Source organism: Gymnodraco acuticeps, unplaced genomic scaffold (assembly GCF_902827175.1).
Source record: "Gymnodraco acuticeps unplaced genomic scaffold, fGymAcu1.1, whole genome shotgun sequence".
NCBI lineage: Eukaryota > Metazoa > Chordata > Actinopteri > Perciformes > Bathydraconidae > Gymnodraco > Gymnodraco acuticeps.
The window spans coordinates 99691-121179 of NW_022990245.1; the positions used below are offsets into that span (position 1 = coordinate 99691).

At 41.8% G+C, this 21489-nt stretch overlaps 2 protein-coding genes across 7 annotated transcripts in view; one reads left to right on the plus strand and one right to left on the minus strand.

The window, feature by feature from the left end:
• Window positions 1–9360, plus strand: part of ppm1e (protein phosphatase, Mg2+/Mn2+ dependent, 1E) — a 56675-nt gene extending 47315 nt beyond the window's left edge. For all 3 annotated transcript variants that reach the window (XM_034220469.1, XM_034220467.1, XM_034220468.1), the window contains 4 exons: window positions 904–1092; window positions 1603–1746; window positions 2351–2444; window positions 2943–9360. In XM_034220469.1, coding sequence (XP_034076360.1) covers window positions 904–1092; window positions 1603–1746; window positions 2351–2444; window positions 2943–3826 — 1311 coding nt within the window. In that variant the 3' untranslated portion in view covers window positions 3827–9360. The remainder of the gene's footprint in view (window positions 1–903; window positions 1093–1602; window positions 1747–2350; window positions 2445–2942) is intronic.
• An 826-nt stretch (window positions 9361–10186) lies between these two features.
• The window catches only part of trim37 (tripartite motif containing 37), a 32022-nt gene continuing 20719 nt past the window's right edge, over window positions 10187–21489 (minus strand). For all 4 annotated transcript variants that reach the window (XM_034220465.1, XM_034220462.1, XM_034220464.1 and 1 more), the window contains 6 exons: window positions 19116–19409; window positions 17384–17533; window positions 14263–14440; window positions 14084–14175; window positions 13415–13525; window positions 10187–13207 (listed from right to left, as the gene is read on the minus strand). In XM_034220465.1, the coding sequence (XP_034076356.1) occupies window positions 13161–13207; window positions 13415–13525; window positions 14084–14175; window positions 14263–14440; window positions 17384–17533; window positions 19116–19409 (872 nt within the window). In that variant the 3' untranslated portion in view covers window positions 10187–13160. The remainder of the gene's footprint in view (window positions 13208–13414; window positions 13526–14083; window positions 14176–14262; window positions 14441–17383; window positions 17534–19115; window positions 19410–21489) is intronic.

A 21489-nucleotide genomic window follows, 5' to 3' on the forward strand; every position in this document is an offset into this window, starting at 1 on the left:
GTTCAACATGTAGGAAGTAGAAAGTACAGGTATTTGTGTTCAACATGTAAGAAGTAGAAAGTACAGGTATTTGTGTTCAACATGTAAGACGTAGAAAGTACAGGTATTTGTGTTCAACATGTAAGAAGTAGAAAGTACAGGTATTTGTGTTCAACATGTAAGAAGTAGAAAGTACAGGTATTTGTGTTCAACATGTAAGGAGTAGAAAGTACAGGTATTTGTGTTCAAAATGTAAGAAGTAGAAAGTACAGGTATTTGTGTTCAACATGTAAGAAGTAGAAAGTACAGGTATTTGAGTTCAACATGTAAGAAGTAGAAAGTACAGGTATTTGTGTTCAACATGTAAGAAGTAGAAAGTACAGGTATTTGTGTTCAACATGTGAGAAGTAGAAAGTACAGGTATTTGTGTTCAACATGTGAGAAGTAGAAAGTACAGGTATTTGTGTTCAACATGTGAGAAGTCAAAGTAAAATGACTTCAGAAAAAAATAAGATGGGATTAAATTAAAAGAAAGTTTCATCACAAAACTAAATGATATCAATTAGAGAACAATAAGATATTTCTTTATCTCACAAAGTCTACCACAATAGGATATTGATTCAATTCAGTGGCCTGCACAAGACACCCATTTAAACAATGCGTTGTGTATCAAGCAACTCAAATATGATCCACAATTGAAATACTGGTTTCTTTATGAAGGAAGTGTGCTTGGGTGGAAATGGTGACATAGATAGGGATTTTCTAAATGAAAGCATACCTTAAAGATGATGATACAGTATGCATTGCAGTTTAAACCACTAAAACAAACCTTTGATTATTATATGTACTCCTTTAAGACCTGAAGTCTCTATGTGATTTTGTGTTATTGAATCTATCTGCTAAATCACCCTTTGTGTCTCTCAGGATCAGGAGGAGCAGGCTTACTTTGCCGTGTTTGACGGTCACGGCGGTGTCGACGCTGCGATCTACGCTGCCAACCACCTCCACGTCAACCTGTTCCAGCAGGAATGCTTCAGACAGGACCCGATGGAAGCGCTCTGCAAAGCCTTCAGAGTCACCGACCTGGCATTTATGAAGAAGGCCCGACGAGAGGTAACCGCACCTGCAAACAACAAAACCACAAAGTGTAAACTATTCTACTATTATAAGATAAGATAAGATAGGACTATATTTATCCCGAAGGAAATTGTTGTGCCAGAGTTACAAAAATACCATAAACACAGCAGCATAATAATAATAAAACTGTACACTAACAGTGCAGTCAAAAGAGCAATCCAATATCTACAGGAAACATAGACGGTCACTTAATTAATGTAAATATTAACAGTATTTAGATAGATTTAGCAGATATGTAATTGCACATTATGAGTGAACCTGCTACGAATATTACTGCTGATGCTCGTACTTCTTCACTACATGTTTAGGTGTTTCATGTTTTAACATGACAAAATGGCTTTAATGATTATGAAAGTTGTTTTTAATCCTGTGTTAAGTGCATAAATCATAATCTCTTCATTTGAAAACTTGTGGGGTAACAAGAACTGGTGTTGCAGCTGCTGCTTGGTGTGCACATTAAATACTGTAACGTGTGTGTGTTCGCAGCACCTGCGTTGTGGCACGACGGGCGTGGTGACGTTCCTTCGGGGCCGCACGATGTACGTCGCCTGGCTCGGAGACTCCCAGGTGATGCTGGTCAGGAAAGGGGAAGCGGTGGAGCTGATGAAGCCACACAAACCAGACCGAGAGGTAACACACCGGGTTCCACTTTAGCATCACACTAGCAAGGTTTAGATGAGAACAAAATAGCTAAAAAGATTAGATCATTCATTTAAATCAGGGGTGTCAAACTCAATTTCATCGCGGGCCACATTCGCATTATGGTTGCACTCAATGGGCCGGTTGTATCTTTAAGACTATATCAATATTTATATATACATATATAAATATATAATATATATTAAAAAAAATATGATATTACATTATTGCCTCTGCATTGGATTATTATCGAATAGGGTAATAACTTCTTAATTAACTAAGTCTGAAAGCAGAAGTTTATGGCAAATAATTGCAAGTCTCTACAGTGCGCATGTCACAAAATGAGATGCATTCTGGGACATGTAGTTTATGGGCAAGTGCTTCTGTAAAGCGGCATGTAACCGTATAATAAACATATTATATTCTTTCAGAGCTCTGACAGGCCACATAAAATGAAGTCCTTGGGTTTGACACCCCTGATTTAAATAAACTGCCATTCAAAACAAAAACATATGAATGAAATATGAACTTATGGTAAAAACATAGGTACCATGTGACCGTCCTCCCCACTAAACCACTTGATGTGTGTGTGCAGGATGAGAAGCTGAGGATCGAGGCTCTGGGAGGCTGTGTGATCTGGTTTGGCACATGGAGGGTTAACGGCAGTCTGTCTGTATCCAGAGCAATAGGTGAGCTGTTGATAAACACATGTTTACATATCATTTAATTTTCCATTCATGTTTTGAATTGAGAAATTAGTATTGTTGCTCTAATTACTGACATTATCCCACATATATGATGTCAGGGCTGTCGTAACATCCACTTCATGTTTTGATTTAGTGTATTTAAGACTACATTATGAATACAACAAAAAATAAATTGGACCCAATGTTGATTGGCATGGGACTAATATCATCCATGACCTCTGTGTTTGGGAAAACATGGTAGGTCTTTTGCAGTGGAATTTGTAATCATTACTAAAATGACTAATTTACAGACATTGAGGATTTTGCACGGGATAAGGTCGCAGAAAATCTCTCCTTTTTATTACACATTTCTAGATGTCACCAGTTAAAACTAGTCCCTTGTAAATCGTTTTTTTGTCTCCGGAAACAAGAGAATCTACTCTCACTCTGTCTGTCCTGAATGCCAGTATTAGCAGAATAACCTTCGACATGTGTTGACAGGCGACTCCGAGCACAAGCCTTACATCAGCGGGGTTGCAGACCATGACATCTGCCCTATGGACGGCACAGAGGACTACCTGATTCTGGCCTGCGATGGTTTCTGGGACACGGTCAATTCTGAAGAGGCGGTGCGAGTGGTGAGCGACCATCTTGAGGAGAACAGCGGAGACACCGCCATGGTGGCCCACAAGCTGGTAGCCTCGGCCCGGGACGCAGGCTCCAGCGACAACATCACCGTCATCGTGGTGTTCCTGCGGGACCCTCGCTGCCCCCCACCCGGCGGCACTGAGGACAGGGAAGAGGGGGTGGTGGTGGGGGAGGAGGTGGAGGAGGAGGATGATGAGGCTGGAGGGGGAGAGCGCGACGGGGGAGAGGGAGGCAGCAATGCGGACAACGGGGGGAAGGCTCGCGGCGGCTGGCCCCTGCAGCAGTGCTCGGCCCCCGCTGACCTCGGATACGAAGACCGAACGGACTCGCTCACAGACAGAACGAGCCTCTGCCTGCTGGGGCCAGCTCTGGAGGGCCGCATCTCGCTGACGGGGGCCACGAGGCAGCCGCGCTCCATCTTTGGCCTCGACGTCTTCTCAACCTCCCACGTGTATCCAGAGCTACGCCCACTGAGGCGCAGGTCCTGTCTCCCCTTCCTGACGCCCAGCATGTCTAGCTTCACGGACCCCCTGTGGCCCCAGACTGCCATGTTGTTAGGCCAGGTAGCGAGGCGGAGCCACGGGCCCGGGTATGGCGGTCGTCGTCGGAGACCCGGAGCCTCCAAGGAGCTGCTGGGGCTGCTACCCTGCGGCCAGCTGCTGCCACACACACAGCGCCGCTCCATCAGCAGGCCTGGAGCTGCAGAGCTTCACCTGCCCCATGATGCCTCCATTTAGAGAGGCGACCCAAACCATCTCCTTCATTTATTCATCGGCCCCTCAGCTCGCCCTCACATCCACCTCTGCCTTCAACAACACGTCTTTCTTTCATAGTCGATAGTTGTTGCTCCTGCTGAATCTCTGTCGGAGGAGTGGTGCTCTCTGTTCTAATATTTCCCAATGTAAGCTGGCCCACTAAACACAAGCCCTGCTCCTTAATGCTAAAAAACGGCATCCTTCTCCAATGTTCACTTGCATTCAACACATTAAAGTTGAATTGTAATGCTTGGTCGCTCGTGGTTTAAGCAGGGTCTGTTTTTAACAGAAAGAAAAAAAGTTATAGGACCAAATATAAATTTGATCTCATCACTTGCTTGAGAAAAGTAAGAATTCACACTACTTGGCCAAAACTATGTTGAAACCTGAAAATTGCACCAAAATGTGATGGTGAACATGTTATTACAAACCCCTGAGTATTGATGTGCTAATTAAACTGTTATTTCTTAAGATGTTGGATCCTGGCAGCACAGATTTGCTCACTTTCAGCTACAACAGCATTATCGAGGCTTTTAAATGTTAAAAAGACTCTCTTTTGTCATTTGTTTTAGCTGTAGCGTAGCATTAAGATTTCCCTTAACCCTAAGACTAAATTCATCTTTTGCAGTTTTCGTGTGCTTTTTTCACCTCTGATTTGGAAACAAGCTACATAGTAAACATAGCTGTTCAAAAGCATACTTAAATAACAATAACACTAATAGATAGTGTGAATTAAGAAGCGCTTTATTATTTACAAAATATCACCATACGTGTATTATTAACATATCATCACTATTATACATTTTGAAATATCATGGGCAACATCAATGCTGGTATATCAAAACATCTTTACTTACAGCTGTAAATGGAGGATGTGCCAACACTTTCTTTTGAGAAAGCTGTTGCCTACGTTGAGAAAAGCTACACAATTTGAGTTTAATATATGGTTCGTCTGGACCATAAATTAAACTCTAATTTTGTAGCTTTTGAGAGGGCTGGAACAATTTTTTTCCCTGTTCTTTTGTCCTCATACAGACAATCGTCCAGCTATTATCCAGCCACAATCTGTCTACAGATAAAAGCACTTAACACAGGATTAAAAAAGATTAGCAGTCACTTACCTGAATACAAGCTTAATGTCCTCCAGTATTCCAAATGGTGATATACTCCAGAGATAATAAGTGGAGAAGCATTTAATAGATGTTGTTGGTGCCCACGTTGCAAAAAGTGTATTTACAATTAAACAAAACCCATTGAACATATCTTATTTCAGCAGGCTTATTAAGTGTGAGCTATTAAAATGTTTGGGTCAGGATATATAAAAGCTGCAGAGCACGTGCCTTTCAAGTGTGTAACAAAAGTCTGCTTCCTGTACACATATATTCAGTTATTACATTACTGTGCTTCTGTTAAGTACAAGTCTGGCCTTCATGACTCTGTGCCCCTTTTAAGGAATAGTTTAATAGTGTTGGGTAATATAATACTTACCATTCTTTCCAAGAGTTATGTTATGGCTGTAGCCTATGCTAAAAACGAAGCTACAGCTAGCAGCTAATTAGCTTAGCCTAGCATAAAGACTGGAAGGCGGAACAGCTAGCTTTAGCTTTAGCCTCTGTCTTTTAGTAGGATATATGTATATTTAGGAGTTGTTTAAAAGTCAAAATACTTGCAAGCTTTGTAGTAATATAACAAACATTGGATTAAACCAAAAACATATAAACCGTTATGCTACAAGGACGTTGTTAGCTCAAATCTTACCGTAGTCATTTTAGGAAAAAATAAGATAATCCACTTCAGAGAGCAGAGCTTATTTATCAGTAAATAATGAGGTCCTCACCAATTTAGGCCGACTCCTGCGACAGTAAAGGACATTTATCACTGGATATCTCTCTGGTTTGATGTAGATTCAACAATGGAGAGCCCCTCTTCCCTGCTGACAGTGGAGCAGATATTTAAGCAATTTTCCAACTCAAGTCTTTATGACACGTTTCATAACACCTGGCTAGCATGAAAGCCAGTTTCTCCATCAACATTCATTGGTCCATACTGTGTATCTAACAGCAAATATGCTAGTGTTCCTACTCAACAATATTAATGCATAGTAATAATTAACTAAATGTAATCATCAAATAATACTGATTAACAGGGTAAAAATAATATTAGCACACAGACTGATCTGTGTCACACAATAGTATTACTGTGTCTAACCATACTTAATGATTATGAACTAACTGCACTGCAAACTTGGTCTGAAACTATGAAATCATAGCTAAACCCAAAAAAATGCTTTGGTGGCATCTTTATAAGTTTGGAGCAAGTGACTGTTCACTAAACTATTTAATCTGAGATGGTAACGTTTGCCGTTTGTTTTTTGGGGCTGGGGAAGGCAAAAAAAAAGACACTCGCAACTCATTTTATACCAAGTATTTGGAAGAATCCTTAGTTAGACAGCGTGTCGTGCCCATGGATGTATAGGTCGTGCCCCGTTGCGAGTGGGGTGTATCAAACGGCCATTTTGGACACATTTATTATTCCCTAACATTCCTTAACATCGTCATTCCCACATTCTTTGGTTGAATTTCCAAACGCCAGGACGTGAGTGACGACCAGGTGCTGTAAATTGAGCCTCCACTTTTGTGGCAGTCACACACATAAGGTGGTATCCGAAAATGTGATTCACCAGGTACTGGTTTGAGGGTCAGTCTTACTGGTAAACCATTATGTGGACTGACAGAGCATCAGTGGAGCAGAATGTACCTCAAGGACTCGGTGTCGAAATTAGTAGGTGTCTTTTTTTTCGATTGGCGAAGATTCGCATCTGAAAAGGCATCTTAGATATGAGGAATGTCCTGCCGGGACTCTACACAAACTAAAGCCACTGGATCCCTTTTAGGGAAATATCACTGCAGTCTGTCAAAAGGCTAGTTGATACACAAAGAAGATCTGGGGGAAATAAGGATATCACAGTCATATATAATATATTACGAGTACTTATTGTAAGTTTCTTAAGAAGTGTACATATTATAATTCTGTCTTGTAAATCAGTGGTTTTAATCCATGCTCCACAAGGATCTGGATCCCAAGCCTTGCTTCACCGAGGTGGAGACGAGGGTGTGATGTTATCTAGGGGCATCTGTCTATAAACACTGCCGCTGCCTTCAAAAAGCTACTGAACTATATCAAAAGGTTTTTAAAAAGTTTGACTTTAACTGGAAGAGTTTTAGTTAAACTATTGTGGCCTAGCTGCAGTTACACCCTGCTTTCTTACCCTGACAGGAAATAAAAAAAACTGGGGAGAACGTTCTTTAAGATGTTATTATTGGCTTAAAATACTGTTTCTCCAATCTGCAGCTTGGATTTGAACATGTTTTATCAGTAACAGCCTTTAAAAGAAAAACATCTTGCCAATCAAATTATATCAGTACTTTTTAGATTTTTTATTTCCCAGCTCAGCAGGTGTTAGTTGATTAGCTTGGCGTCGATTAGAGATGAGTAACACTTGAGCTGTGGTGATGATTGAGGTAAAATGGAGTTTCACTTATAACCACTGTGTTGCAAGTCTTTTAGATAACATTAGATATTTTACATGGATCACACAGGGCAGAAAACTCTAAAGCTGCAACAGGGACATTTTTTGGTCTATGGATCTTGTTAGAATGACAACGTTTTCTCGGGGAGTCTTACAAATATTCACTTAGTCTATTATTCCTGTAATACCCACAACAATAGCTAAATTAACAATATTGCTAAAGAAACGTCATTCTGGTTTGGTGAAAACCATCGCATAGCCATTGCTGCAGAAAAAAACGATAAAAAAGTTTAAAGTCCTGAAACATCACCACAAGTTATTAGCCAACACACAGAAGCTTAGCACGTTAGCATGCTAACTGAAATGTCATTAGACTTGCAGGTATTTGATCAAAAAGTATTGGACAAGTAATTGACCTGCTGGTGGCACTAGATGACACATTCAAATTTGACCTAGAACAAAAATGTTATCCTCAAAGTGCGCTAGAGAAAAATACAGATGAGCACAGACGTCCGCAGGATTCATTCTCTGGGGGAAACGAAAAATATAGTTTTTTAAACATAAGTCTGTACCAAGATGACCATTTTTGGACTGTGGGTGCTCTTTATGATTTCTATAATTACAACACAATAGGTTTTCTTTTTACAGTAAGATAGTTTGCAAGATGCTTGGTGTTTTGTCATTATAACAAGATCTAACAACAAATTACTTTTTTTAAGATCACAGATGTGTTTTTTGGTAAATGGTGGGGAATAATTGAAGCACTATTGTCCCACCTCAGAGCAGCTGCAGCTGAAGTAGTTTCACAGCAGATGTTCAGTGTTCAAACTCTGAGATCTGGAGGGTAACACAGACGGGATTTCAAGGGTTTCATTCACAATACCTTCGCCAAAATCAGTTATACAGTGTTACTCAAAATATATCGCAAACTGCCAGAAGTTGTCACTGTATGAGCAATAAAAACATCACTCTACCTAAGCTCGAGAAACCCACACGTCCTCCCTCACTCACGCTTTGCTTGCACTAAAACGTTCCTCTGAGTCGGATGTTTCCCTCCCTACAGAGGCCCTGAGAGGCAAGTGAGAAAAAAAGCGAATCTGGTGTTACAAGTCTGATTTAAATAGTTTTCCATTGACTTAAACGTCAACATAAAGGATGTGTTGATTACAACCACAAGGAGGGGGAAATTGAGTAATAATCCTTGCAAAAAATTGTATTACCACCTGTAATAAAACCAGGTGAGACACCTTTTGGTTCAAATCAGAGATGAAGACAATCCCTTTCCTCTCAGGGTGTCTGTCTGTAATCGTCGACGATGAAAGCCAGCAGAAGTTCAGCTCTGCTCTCCTATAATCACTGTCTCAACTATAGAGTGCCCCTCCAGGAATCTGCACTGTGTGTCTGTGAACACGCAAAAAAAGCTTTTTCTTTTCTCTGTAAGCAATAATGAAGTTGCATTAAAAGGCTCTCTGAGGGCTTGTCTTCTGCTGAAGAAAGGAAAGGTCACCGAGCAGAATCCCTGAAGCTCCTGAAGTCCTTTTCTCATTCATCTTTCCCTCCATAGAGAACAGTATGGTCACTGTACACTTCCTGGGAGAGGGTCATTTGGAGCTAAAACATTTTGAAACGTACATGTCTGTGGGAAAAACGAATGTGAAGAAAATGGCAGGATGTTTGAGTAATTTTCAACAATGTACATTTAAAAAAAAAAATGCTTAGACTTCTTTGCACTCTGTTTAAATGTATGCTAATGTGGTTAATAAAGGGGAGGGTGTATAAGATCATGGAGGGCTGGGATTAGTCCTCTCAGTTGGAAGACAAGCCCCATGATTGGCTCTTCTTCAACAAGCAGGTTAGGTTAAAAACAAACAAAAAAAACTGTAAACACACGTTGAGTACCTGTATTATGTGTTCTTGTAGTATATACATTATGTGTACTGTAACTGGTGACTAAATATCATGTATATAAAGATTAGAACAAGTCCTCGACTGATGCCTTTTCTTTCTTGAACAGTTGTGATGTTTGTCTTTTCATGCAAATGATTGTTCTCCAAGATTTCTCAGAAGGACATATTGTACTTTTAAGTTAAGATGTTTGCAAACTAAACAAGTGAAGATCAATAAGTGAAAGATGTCCAGCTTCACACATTTACCGTCTTTCCTAACAATGATTTAGAAACAGAACATTTCATACCAACATTGAAATAAGCTGCGATTGAAATTAAAATGAAGCCATTAAGATCACTTATGGAAACATTACACACTTGTTTTTAACAACGTATTTGTTGTTTTTGTCTAACATTAACTCCTGAAACAAAAAAAAGTGTACTCGCCATTTTCAACAATATAATAAATATAAATACATGTAATTGTACAGACATGGACAAAGTACTCAGATAATGTATTTCATTTATGGTAGATAAACCAAAGTGTAGAAATACTACCTCATAGTAAAGAAAGATACAAGTATTTTACAAAACAAAAATATATCCTTAAACCTACCGATAATAAAAGCACAGTATGTAGGATGGCACATTTCAGAATCTCATATGTTCTAATGATGCATTAATGTGTGAACGCTTCAACGTAAGGCCAGTAAAGGTATGATTGTAATAAGTATATATGTCGCTGGGTAGTTTAACCTAATATAACGCATGATCTAATAATTCAAAATAAATGGAGAAGAAGAACAGAGTCAAGCAAATACAGATTTGGGAAATTCTCATGTAAAATACAAACACCTCAATAATTAAGTACTTGTAAGTACTCAGTATATCTACTTAAATATCACACACACAATGAAAGTTTGGTCATTTCCGGGGTTCGTAAAACATTTTATTTACTACACAATAAGGAAATGTACACATTAAATAATGCACAGTGCATTCTGGGAACATTCAAACAAAAGAAAGCAGCTTTTGACACAGGAAGGGGAAATTGTTAATAAACAGTGAGAGCCTCCATCATGTAAAGAAACCGTAATAAAAAGGACATGATGAAGAGGAGAGGAGATGAAGATATTAACACTTATTCTCTCTGGGGAATGATTTCAGTTTGACTCGACACAAACTTCCACGCTGCAGAAAAAGCCATGCGCGTTCAGGCACGAGTACAGCAAGCTTTGCATCTGCATGTACTGTAAGATATCTACAAAGTAAACTAATGACTATTAATGTCATTACTTTTGAACCAAAGATGAATAGACCTTCAAATTAAGATGTGGCTCAGTGTGTGTGTGTGTGTGTGTGTGTGTGTGTGTGTGTGTGTGTGTGTGTGTGTGTGTGTGTGTGTGTGTTTTCTCCAGTGCAGCAGCCTTTGACGTGTTTGTTGGGAGTATTGAGGTGAAAAATAATAAATCCACGAGGAGAAGCCAGTGAAGCAGCGAGCCATCAGTTCAGCGCCGAGCACACGTTACATAATTACAATGATTTGTTTAACCTTTGCTGTCAACTGCTCTTAAAATTGAAAAAGCCTTGGATGCGCCGCAGCTTGAGTTGAAAGTGTTTTCACTCTGAATCTCTGCTTCTTCACCCACACAATGAAGCGGAAAGGAATTTCATTTGTGGTGCCGACGATTTTGAAATCAGAAACATATTTTTCTGGAGGAAATGTCGCTGTTACTCCGAATGACCAACAGAACATTGTCCAGTTTTCATTGGGAGAAACACAGTAACAGGGACATTCATCTGGAGAGGCGAAGCTGCCTAGGAATTGCTTTAATGTAACTTTTCAGATCTTCACAAACAGATGCGATGACTATTCAGTAAAGCTGTAACAATCTTGATAAACCAATCATTTCTTAAAGCAAATATGCAGTTTAAAAAAAATCCAGTTTCCCCAATGTAAACACCGTCTTACTTTTCTATAATAACGAGATGTATGAAAATGTCAACCAATAAAGTAATTTGCTATTTTTTGGGTCAATAAAGGGTCAAACATTTCGTGCGGAGGCAGACATCTTGGGTGAATCAACCCTTTCATCAGAAAACGTTTGCAGTCTTTTCCACAGGAGACATGTGGACATTAGGAAGTAAGGAAAGCACCAGTGAATAATAGCTGCTTCATGTTTAAGGGTCCTGGTTTTGTTCATGTTGGCTCGCTGAGACACTTTAATAAAACACAGCTCTTGTTAATGTTAAATGTCACATCTGTGCTTTTCCTGCTATGACAGCAATGAAGCTGCCGTGACGTCAGCGACTAAACTCCAGAGCATCTCAAAGAGAGTCTTAAGGCTAAGCTAAGCTAACCAGAGACAGCTTATTTATGTACTGTACAAACATAAGTGGTATTGATCTATGTGTGCTACTCTCAGCATGAAGGGAACAAGCATTCTCCAAAACTTAAGTCATACGTTCCTTTAAATGAATACAAAAATGGCTGCATTTTCAGTGTATTAAGCGTCGTCCCGGAGCTCAGGTTGCAGGTCAGTGACGTCCGAGCAGAAGCTCAAACACCTGCTGGCACGTTGTTACTAACTCAGATGTGCTGCATGTTTAACAGTTTGCAGCCCGCGGACATCTGTAGTTTCATAATCTGTGATTCAGTGATCATTTAACCTTTTCAAATGTCACGTAAGACAGACTGCTGTTATTAACGCAGAACACATTTACATAAATTACCAGAAAAGAGCTCCAAACAAAGTGTACCTCGGGGGGGGGGGGGGTTAAAGTGTCTCTGGCAGCGATGCTGAGAAGTGCAGAGACACCATGGTGGAGGAGGTGGAGCGGATGTGCAGACTGTGGAAAGCAAACCGTTATAAAACACTAAGCTCTTATTGACAGGCTACAGATGATACTCTCTCCTCAGAATATTGCAAATATACTGTAGACCTGAATGACAAACGCCTTTATGCACTGAGGTGGGCTGATTTTAGTGAATTAAAGTGACTAAATGCCCTGTAGGTGTTCATCTCTGCTAAATAAAACAGGTTTTAAAGATTCAGTCGTTGCCCAAATGAATGTTTCCTGCTAAGTATTTACTGAACTGACCATGAAGAAATGGAAGTAGGCATATCTATTGATTCAAAGTAATGCAAGGAGAGGTTAAGAAATAGATATGAAATGTTAGTTAGTATTCACACACTATTAAAAGGATGTTTGGATGTTTTGAAGAGTAGACGGTGAATGGCTGCTCCCCAGTCTGAAGAAACACAGAGGACGTATGGCATGCTCTCTTTAAAAGCCACCAGACTGCATTGAAGAAAAACTAATGTCACCTTTCAGAAAGCGGAGGTTGATGATGACTTCAGTGAATCTGAATTAACCCATTATAAAACCAAACTCACAACAAAAACCACAAACAAGCTAACCAACGAGGCAGAAGTAGATCCCTAGCTCGATCGTCTGGGAGTCTGGTGGCTTTGAAAAGATCATACATAACCCTTTGGGTCTTTGTCAGGAAGGGGATCTGTCAGCAACGTTGAGCTATGGAAATTAATCAGTTAAAGTACATTTTGCTTCAGCCCCCAGTGCACAGCAGTGCTTTACCTCCGTGCACATACTCCTGTCACAAACCAGAACACACTGCAGTAATACACTGGATGTGAGTAGCCCCCCTTCAAAACATCCAAACCATCCCTTTAAAACATGGCTGTTATGTGGTCACCTGGACTGTTAGCACCACCTCAACCACAGGCCGCCATTATTTCTTATTTAGGGTACCAAGCAGCTGAATCGTTGCAATCATTTTCCAATCATGCACAACAAGCAGTTCCTACTTCTACAGATGTGTGTGACAGAAGAGAGTGTGTGATCTCCGGCAGTGAGGGTGAAGACGCTTCAGAGGGAATCACCTGTCAGCAGGAAGACTCATGTCCTCACACAGAAGCTGCTCCCCTGAGGAAGAAGAAACAATACATTGCTGTTAACACCTGTCCTGTGTGCTTCTGAATGTGTCTGTTAACCCGTTTCATTTAATGTGTGTGTGTGTGTGTGTGTGTGTGTGTGTGTGTGCTGTGTGTGTGTGTGTGTGTGTGTGTGTGTGTGTGTGTGTGTGTGTGTGTGTGTGTGTGTGTGTGTGTGTGTTGTGTGTGTGTGTGTTACCTGTGCAGGGAGGGGTATGGTTGTCGTAGCGAGAGTTGTTGCTCTGCAGAGCCTCGTCTTCAGAGTCGCTGTCGGTGCTCGCTGCGGCCACCAAGACACACGGAGACTTATCTGCAGACGGGACATGAGGAGACCGACAGAGCAGTTATTTTATATATCACAATTTAAGTTTTAGAATAAATGTTAATAGCTATAAATACACATTAGGTTTAACACTCCACCACCTCAGTTCACTTGCTAATTCTCCCTCTTTCCCCAGACAACAATTTATTTTGAATTTATCTCCTCAGATAAATCAAGATTATTGTTATAGATTTTCTTGGTGATGATTATTCAATGCCTGACTAACTCCAGCCTGTCGTAAGACATTGTAAAGATGAAACACCAGCAATGAAAACAATTAGGTTGATAATCAAGATGTATATTGAGCGCATAACAATAGCTGCCCCTAGTACTAAGATGGGTTAAATGCAGAGGTGTGTGCATGTATGTGTGACTATTAAAGATACCCGATTCTATTCTATATTCAAACTGAAGCATAATCCTAATCTTGAAAATGAAATGGTTAAAGTTAAGCATTTTATAAACTTTGTATAAACTCTGGTCATTGCTGCACATGCTAAAAGAGAAAGTAAAAATCTCCTGTTGGCAGCTGGGGGGTAGACAGACCTTCATTTGACTGAGGCTGTGCAGAGGGTCCCTCCAGCAGGCAGTGGTGGGAGATTCCTGAGCTTTCAGATTCACAATCCAACATGGCTGCCCTGCAGGTGGAGAGAAGTACAGGATTGTTTGTGAGAGGCGGAGAAAGAGAGAGCAGTAATCCTGAGTGTTATGAGCCCGGGACCCACCCGAGGGTCCTGCTGCCGGAGGTCTTGCTGGTGGTCATGTAGCCGGGCACTCCCAAGGAGAAGATCTCGTCCATGGCCCCCGAGGACCCGTACAGCTGGTCTACCACGGAGTACTGCTGCTCTGAGCAGGAGCAGAGGGACACGAGGGGCCCCTGGGAGCCCTCAGCCATCAGCACTCCTGGAGGAAGAGACAGGAGAGACATGAGAGACATGAGAGACAGGAGAAAACAGGGGAAACATGAAAGACGGGAGAGACGGGAGAAACGGGGGAGACAGGAGAGACGGGGGAGACAGGAGAGACGGGGGAGACAGGAGAGACGGGAGAGACAGGAAAGACAGGAGAAACAGGGGAGACAGGAGAAACAGGGGAGACGGGAGAAACAGGGGAGACGGGAGAAACAGGGGAGACAGGAGAAACGGGGAGACAGGAGGGACGGGAGAGACAGGAGAGACAGGAGAAACAGGGGAGACAGGAGAAACAGGGGAGACAGGAGAAACAGGGGAGACGGGAGAAACAGGGGAGACGGGAGAAACAGGGGAGACAGGAGAAACAGGGGAGACAGGAGGGACGGGAGAGACAGGAGAGACAAGAGAGACAGGAGAGACAGGAGAAACAGGGGAGACATGAGAGACAGGAAAGACAGGAGAAACAGGGGAGACGGGAGAAACAGGGGAGACATGGGAGAGACAGGAAAGACAGGAGAAACAGGGGAGACATGAGACGGGAGAGACAGGAGAAACGGGAGAAACAGGGGAGACAGGAGAAACAGGAGAGACAGGAGAAACAGGGGAGACATGAGAGACAGGAGAAACAGGGGAGACATGAGAGACAGGAGAGACGGGAGAAACGGGAGAGACAGGAAAGACAGGAGAAACAGGGGAGACAGGGGAGACAGGAGAAACAGGGGAGACATGAGTGACGGGAGAAACAGGGGAGACAGGGGAGACATGAGAGACATGAGAGACGGAAGAAACGGGAGAGACAGAAGAAACGGGAGGGACGGGAGAGACAAGAGAGACAGGAGAGGCAGGAGAGACGGAGAGACAAGAGAGACAGGAGAGGCAGGAGAGACGGAGAGACAAGAGAGACAGGAGAGGCAGGAGAGACGGAGAGACAAGAGAGACAGGAGAGGCAGGAGAGACAGGGGAGACAGGAGAAACAGGGGAGACATGAGTGACAGGAGAAACAGGGGAGACATGAGTGACGGGAGAAACAGGGGAGACAGGGGAGACATGAGAGACATGAGAGACAGAAGAAACGGGAGAGACAGAAGAAACGGGAGGGACGGGAGAGACAAGAGAGACAGGAGAGGCAGGAGAGACGGAGAGACAAGAGAGACAGGAGAGGCAGGAGAAACAGGAGAGATGGAGAGACAGGAGAGACGGAGAGAGACGATGAGGAAACACACATCTTGTTAGGCTCTTCAGGTCTATCCAGGAACTAGTGGGAGTGGGTGTTCAGACTGAAAACATGGAAGGGTCTGCGTCTGCGTGGGAGACGGTTTGTTGACTCATGAAATATGATCTGTTAAGTCGAGCAGGAGTAAAAAACTGTAGATCTACAAGCAGCACGAGGCCAGAGAGTGGGCAGAGGGACGGTGAGAGCCGCATCCAAGAAGTTCCTCCAAAAATGTTTCCATTACAACAATATTTTGACAACACATCACCATGCCAACTGCTGTAAGATAGACTAGCATAGCGCCATAGCTTTTTATCATCTATGTGTGCTCCTATATATTTATATAGACCAACAACAAGCTTCTCCTGTTTTTGATGTCACCAGCACTTCTGAAAACTTATATTTTCAATTTGAAGAGCTTGGAAGGGCTGCAAAAAAGTGTAGCAATTGAAAAAAAGATGATGGTATTAAGAAAACATCAATATGTGGACACAGGCCTTAAAGGTCACCTATCATGCTATTGCTATCTTTAGGCAAATAGGTCTCAGATATATAACAATATATAAAAAACATGTCAATGAAGTGTTTTGCTCAAAATACCAAACAGATCATTCTAGCCATGCCTCATATCCCTCTATTTCACTTCCTGTTTCAAAAGTGCTGATTTTGGGTATAAAGCTTTAAAAAAAGCAGGGGGCTGAGCTCATGCCGGACCCGGCAGCTACTGTCTAAACTAAATGCTGCCGTGATGAAACGCCATATCATGGATTATCAAGGATTCTCTCTGAAACTGTTTGGAGCTCAAAGGCTTTCTCTCTTGCCGGTTATACCACAAGGTGAGTACCTTTTTATTTCCTGCTTCTTTAGACACATGCTCTCCAGTACAGGTTAGCTCTGAGTGTTAGCGATGCTAATGTAAACACCGACCATATTACGTCCAAAACAGTCGGGCATTGTTTCTGATGGCAACTTTCTGATTGGGCCGTGGGTCCACATTTCAGATATTCATATCGGATGCAAATCTGGATCAGCTCCGTTGTACCCTCATTTTTAGAGACTTTGGGTACGGAGGAAAAGAGAGGGTTTTATTTTCTGACATCAAAAAGTGCATTTTGCAAAATAGGTCCCCTTTAATAGGATACTACAGTCACTACACCCCGTAAAGTATTAAATACGCTGTCAAACTGGCTAGAGTAGGGGTGTCAAACTCAAACTCATCCGGCCTGTGACTTCATTTCATGCGGCCCCACAAGAGCTGGCAAAGAATATAATATGTTTATTATACGGTTACATGCAGCTTTACAGAAGCACGTTGCCCATAAACTACATGTCCCACAATGCATCTTAAATTTGCCTTTTTCTCAGAATGTCACTTCTTTTTTCCAATTTTGACTTTTTTTCTTCAGAATTTTGGATTTTCTTTTAAAATAATTTTGTGACATTCTCCCTGAAGAGACTTTAAATGATTGGCCCTAGACTTCTGCTTTCAGACGTAGTTAATTATTAAGTTATTACCCTATCCCATAATAATCCAATGCAGAGGCATTAATGTAATATAATACATTATTTTATATATATTAAACATTTATATATGTATTTGTATATAGTCTTAAAGTTACAACCGGCCCTTTGAGTGCAACCTTAATGCTGATGTGGCCCGTGGTGAGATTGAGTTTGACACCCCTGGTCTAGAGTCACATAAATGAGAACTTGTTTACTGACCCTCTGCTCCTCCCGGCCCCTCTTTAGGGTGCAGGCTGAGCTCTGAAGCGACGTCAGCGCCTCTCAGCTCCTTCTCCATCTCCTCCGGACTCCTCCTCTTCATCACCAGAGAGCTGCTGCTCTCCAGGACAGGAGACAGGGACTTCCTGACTGCATACCAAACAAAGAGAGATAAAGATTTAATCATCTCAGTTTAAGCCACAACGGTTAGCCGATCAACAGAAAAAGGATTGCCAACTATTTATACATTTGAATCATTATGATAAGTACTTGTTCCTGTTAAAATATCAGGACATGCTTTTTATAGCCTCTGTATTATTTTAAGTGCATGGAGTGAGGATTTGCACCTAGATTAGAATTGGAGGATGAAACCCTCTTTGATTGTCCCAAACATGCACAAAGCACACAGTGACATGTGACTAGTGTTAATTTCGTTGACTAAAACTATGACGAAATATGTTCGTCAACGACCTTTTTTTCCATGACGAAAACGAGACGATGACGAGACGGCACCGACGGCAGTAAACAATAACTGTAACAAAATCATCATGCAATAGTTGACGAAAAGTGACGAGACGAAAATGTAGTTTACTAAATAAAAACTATGCCAAAATCTCTCTTTACTTTCGTTGACAAAAAATGAGGAGACGAAATATTATCAAAGATAACGTTACATTTCTGATAGTCAGTTTTTCTCCCAGCAGTTCCATTTCCGGTGCTGCGCTGGGCAGCAGCTGTGTGTCTGTGCTGCGCGCGGCGGTAGATTTGAATTACACCGGGCAGCGGCACAATATGAACTGTCAGGAAGACTCGGGTCTAACTCATGGTCTAACTAACTTTATTCAACAGAAAATAAAATGGCAACAACAGGGCTTGGGAGCAGTGGTCGCACTCGAGTTAACCGAATACCCCCCGTCAGCGCGAGTGAGTGATAAATTGTGCACTCGACGGATAATAATGGATTATGACGGAAATGTTACGATCCTGTCCGTCAAAATGACTGACAACGAAAAAGTCTAAAGCCACCACTGCTTGGGAGAAAGAAACGATGTGATATTTGGGCCCATTTTCGCTACAATGAGGCGGAGAAAAAAAGCGAATGCATTGTTTTATCAGAAGGGAAGCAATGTGGCCAAAACACAGCTGGTAAAAACACCACAAACCTGACCAGATACTCTCTGCAAAGCTGCATTCTTAATCATTCTTTTTCATCAAATAAGGACAAGATATAATCATATTGTGAAATAAGTTTGACTAAAATGACAAATGATTGGTTTTGGCTAGACTAGTTTGACTGAAATGTTCTATATAATCTGATGACTAAAAAAGACTCAACAGTTTTTATTGACAAAAAGTAGACTAAAATAATTAGTTTTCTTTGACTAAAATGCTCAGACTTTTAGTCGACTAAAACTTGACTAAATAAAAACAGGATGAAGGTGACTAAATATGACTAAAACTAAAAAGGACATTTAACACAGGACTAAGACTAAAACTAAATAAAAAAATAGCTGACGAAATTATGTGACCTCTGCAATTAACAGGTGACCTCTGCAATTAACCCATCCTACTACTAGGAGCATGTATGTGAGCAACTGGAAGTAAATGTCTGTTTGTGTGGAGGAACTCAAACTAATATTTTTAAGGTTATATCTTGTACACATCCTTGACACTGGCTAGTACTCTCAGCCCTGTATCTCCAGCAGCCTGACAGAGTGACAGCGCTCCTCACCGGGACGTCCCGACCTGGCCCTCGCGGCCCTCCCAAGCAGGTCCGACTCTCCGGGCTTACGACAGGCGGTCAGCTCTGAGTCAGAGTGCTGCGAGGGGCCCTCCTCCACACCTCCTCCGCCCGGCCTGGGCTCTGCGGCCCCCCGAGCCTCCAGCACCTGACTCTTCACGTCAGACATTTTGCTGCGGACCTCGGCCATCTGAGCCTTCAGGCGGATCAGGACCCCCGAGTCTGGAGCCGAGCGCCGCACCGCCTGAGGACGCCGCTCTCGATCCTTCCTGGAGTGAGAATGAGCTGAAAGAGGGAGAAAAAACAGGTGCAAACATTTAGAGGAGCTGAAGGAAAATAACTCACCGTTAGAAATTGCTTTATCTTTTTCTTCTCAGTTAAGACAGTCAAAAACACGAGGCAAAATACATCAAATTTCATAAAATCCTGAATGACTCCCCACTGACATTCTACCGAAAACATAAGCATATGTGACCCGCTCTATCGAAATCAGTCGGAAGTCGCAGCGGCTCATTTCAAAATGAACGTGGATTTGCGTAAAAGAATAGTTTTTCAGGGTTCGGTGTCTGGTTTGATTTTAAATAAACAAAGTCTTGGCTTTCAGAATATGTAACTTTTATTTCCAAAATCTCACGATAAATACATGTTTGAAGCTTGTAAAGGGAAGATGACGGCTCTCACTCGCACACGGCTGTTCCGCAGCGCCGCTCCCCCCCCCCCTCCCGCTGACATTAAGAATGTAAGGCGTATAGTAATCACAGATAACACGGCAGGGTCCGTTACAGTTTGTTTTCTTGTCTTGTCTTTCAGAATATTAAACTTGTTTCAGCAAATTCAGATGATAAATACAACTTTGAGTGTTTTCCCCGGGAAACAAACACAATACACACAAATGCAAAAATACACAAACACACACGTAGCCTATTACACACACACACTCGCCAGCTTCCCCCAGACCAGTAATGCAAACAAAAATATCTTCCTTCCGTAGTACTTTGATCATTTGCTAGCCGCTGATAACCAATCAGATCGATGGATTCCAGAGAAGAGGAAACTTTGAAGGCCTTTTTCTCCAAATGATGACTCGGTGACAGTCATTATATAATGTGACATATTTAGCTTAATATTTGGAGTACAACAACAATCCTGATATTAGAAAGCTAGGAATCTCCTCGTTCCAACAGTGTATACAACTCAAAATGTGTCTTCGGGTCAATGTGACTGATTTCGATGGAGCAGGTCACTTATACAGAGTTAGTCTGGTAGATAAAAAGCCAGTATTTCCTCATCTAAATCAAAACTGTATGATTTGTGATTTTCTGTTATATAAATTAGGTTGACTTGAATCCTAACCACCAACATTTGTAAATGTGTTGTTTATATATATATATATATATATATATATTAGGGCTGTCAGTCGATTAAAATAGTTAATCGCGATTAAATCGCAAATTAATCGCACATTTTTTATCTGTTCTAAATGTACCTTAGAGGAATATTTTTCAAGTTTTTAATACTCTTATCAACATATGAGTGGACAAATATGCTTTATGCAAATGTTTATTATCATTTGAACAATGACAAATATTCTCATGAATATTAAACACAACAACCTCTGAACATTACAAATATTCGCCTCAATTCAACCTGGAACCTCTCTCATTCAATACAAAGAGTGTGTGTGTGTGCGCGCGCGCGTGCGTGCGTGTGTGTGTGATCGTTGGAGCTATGTGCAACTCAAGGCATATGCTCGAACGGGAGCTGCCTGGACGCTGCAATCATGTTGCGCGCACTATCCGTGCTGACTTTTCGTACAATGTCCCACTGTCTGGCTGCCTGCATAAAGTCAAGTGCTCGGCGCAGTTGTCGGCGAAATGTCGCTCCTCTGTTTTCATTTAAACAGCTCCTTATATCCGTTAGCGCAGCTAGCTAGCACCAGATGCTAACAACAAAAACAATACACGTAAGGTCTCTCTCTCGCGCCTCACATACACACACCCTCCCGGTCCTCCCGATGGCCAGTCGGTGCCTGCCGGTGAGCGTGGAAGTGTGGTCTGCCGCAAGCGGACGGCAGGAGCGGGGCTGTCAGCATCAGCTTGTAGATGGTATTTTAAACTCGATGCGCTCTGAAACTACGGGGCGGCCGAGGACAAAAAAATACACATGCGTTAATCGCGTTAAAATAATTAGTGGCGTTATTAACCGCGTTATTAACCGCGTTATTAACCGCGTTATTAACCGCGTTATTAACCGCGTTATTACCGCGTTATTACCCGCGTTATTAACCGCGTTATTAACCGCGTTATTAACGCGTTATTAACCGCGTTATTACCGCGTTATTAACGCGTTATTAACCGCGTTATTA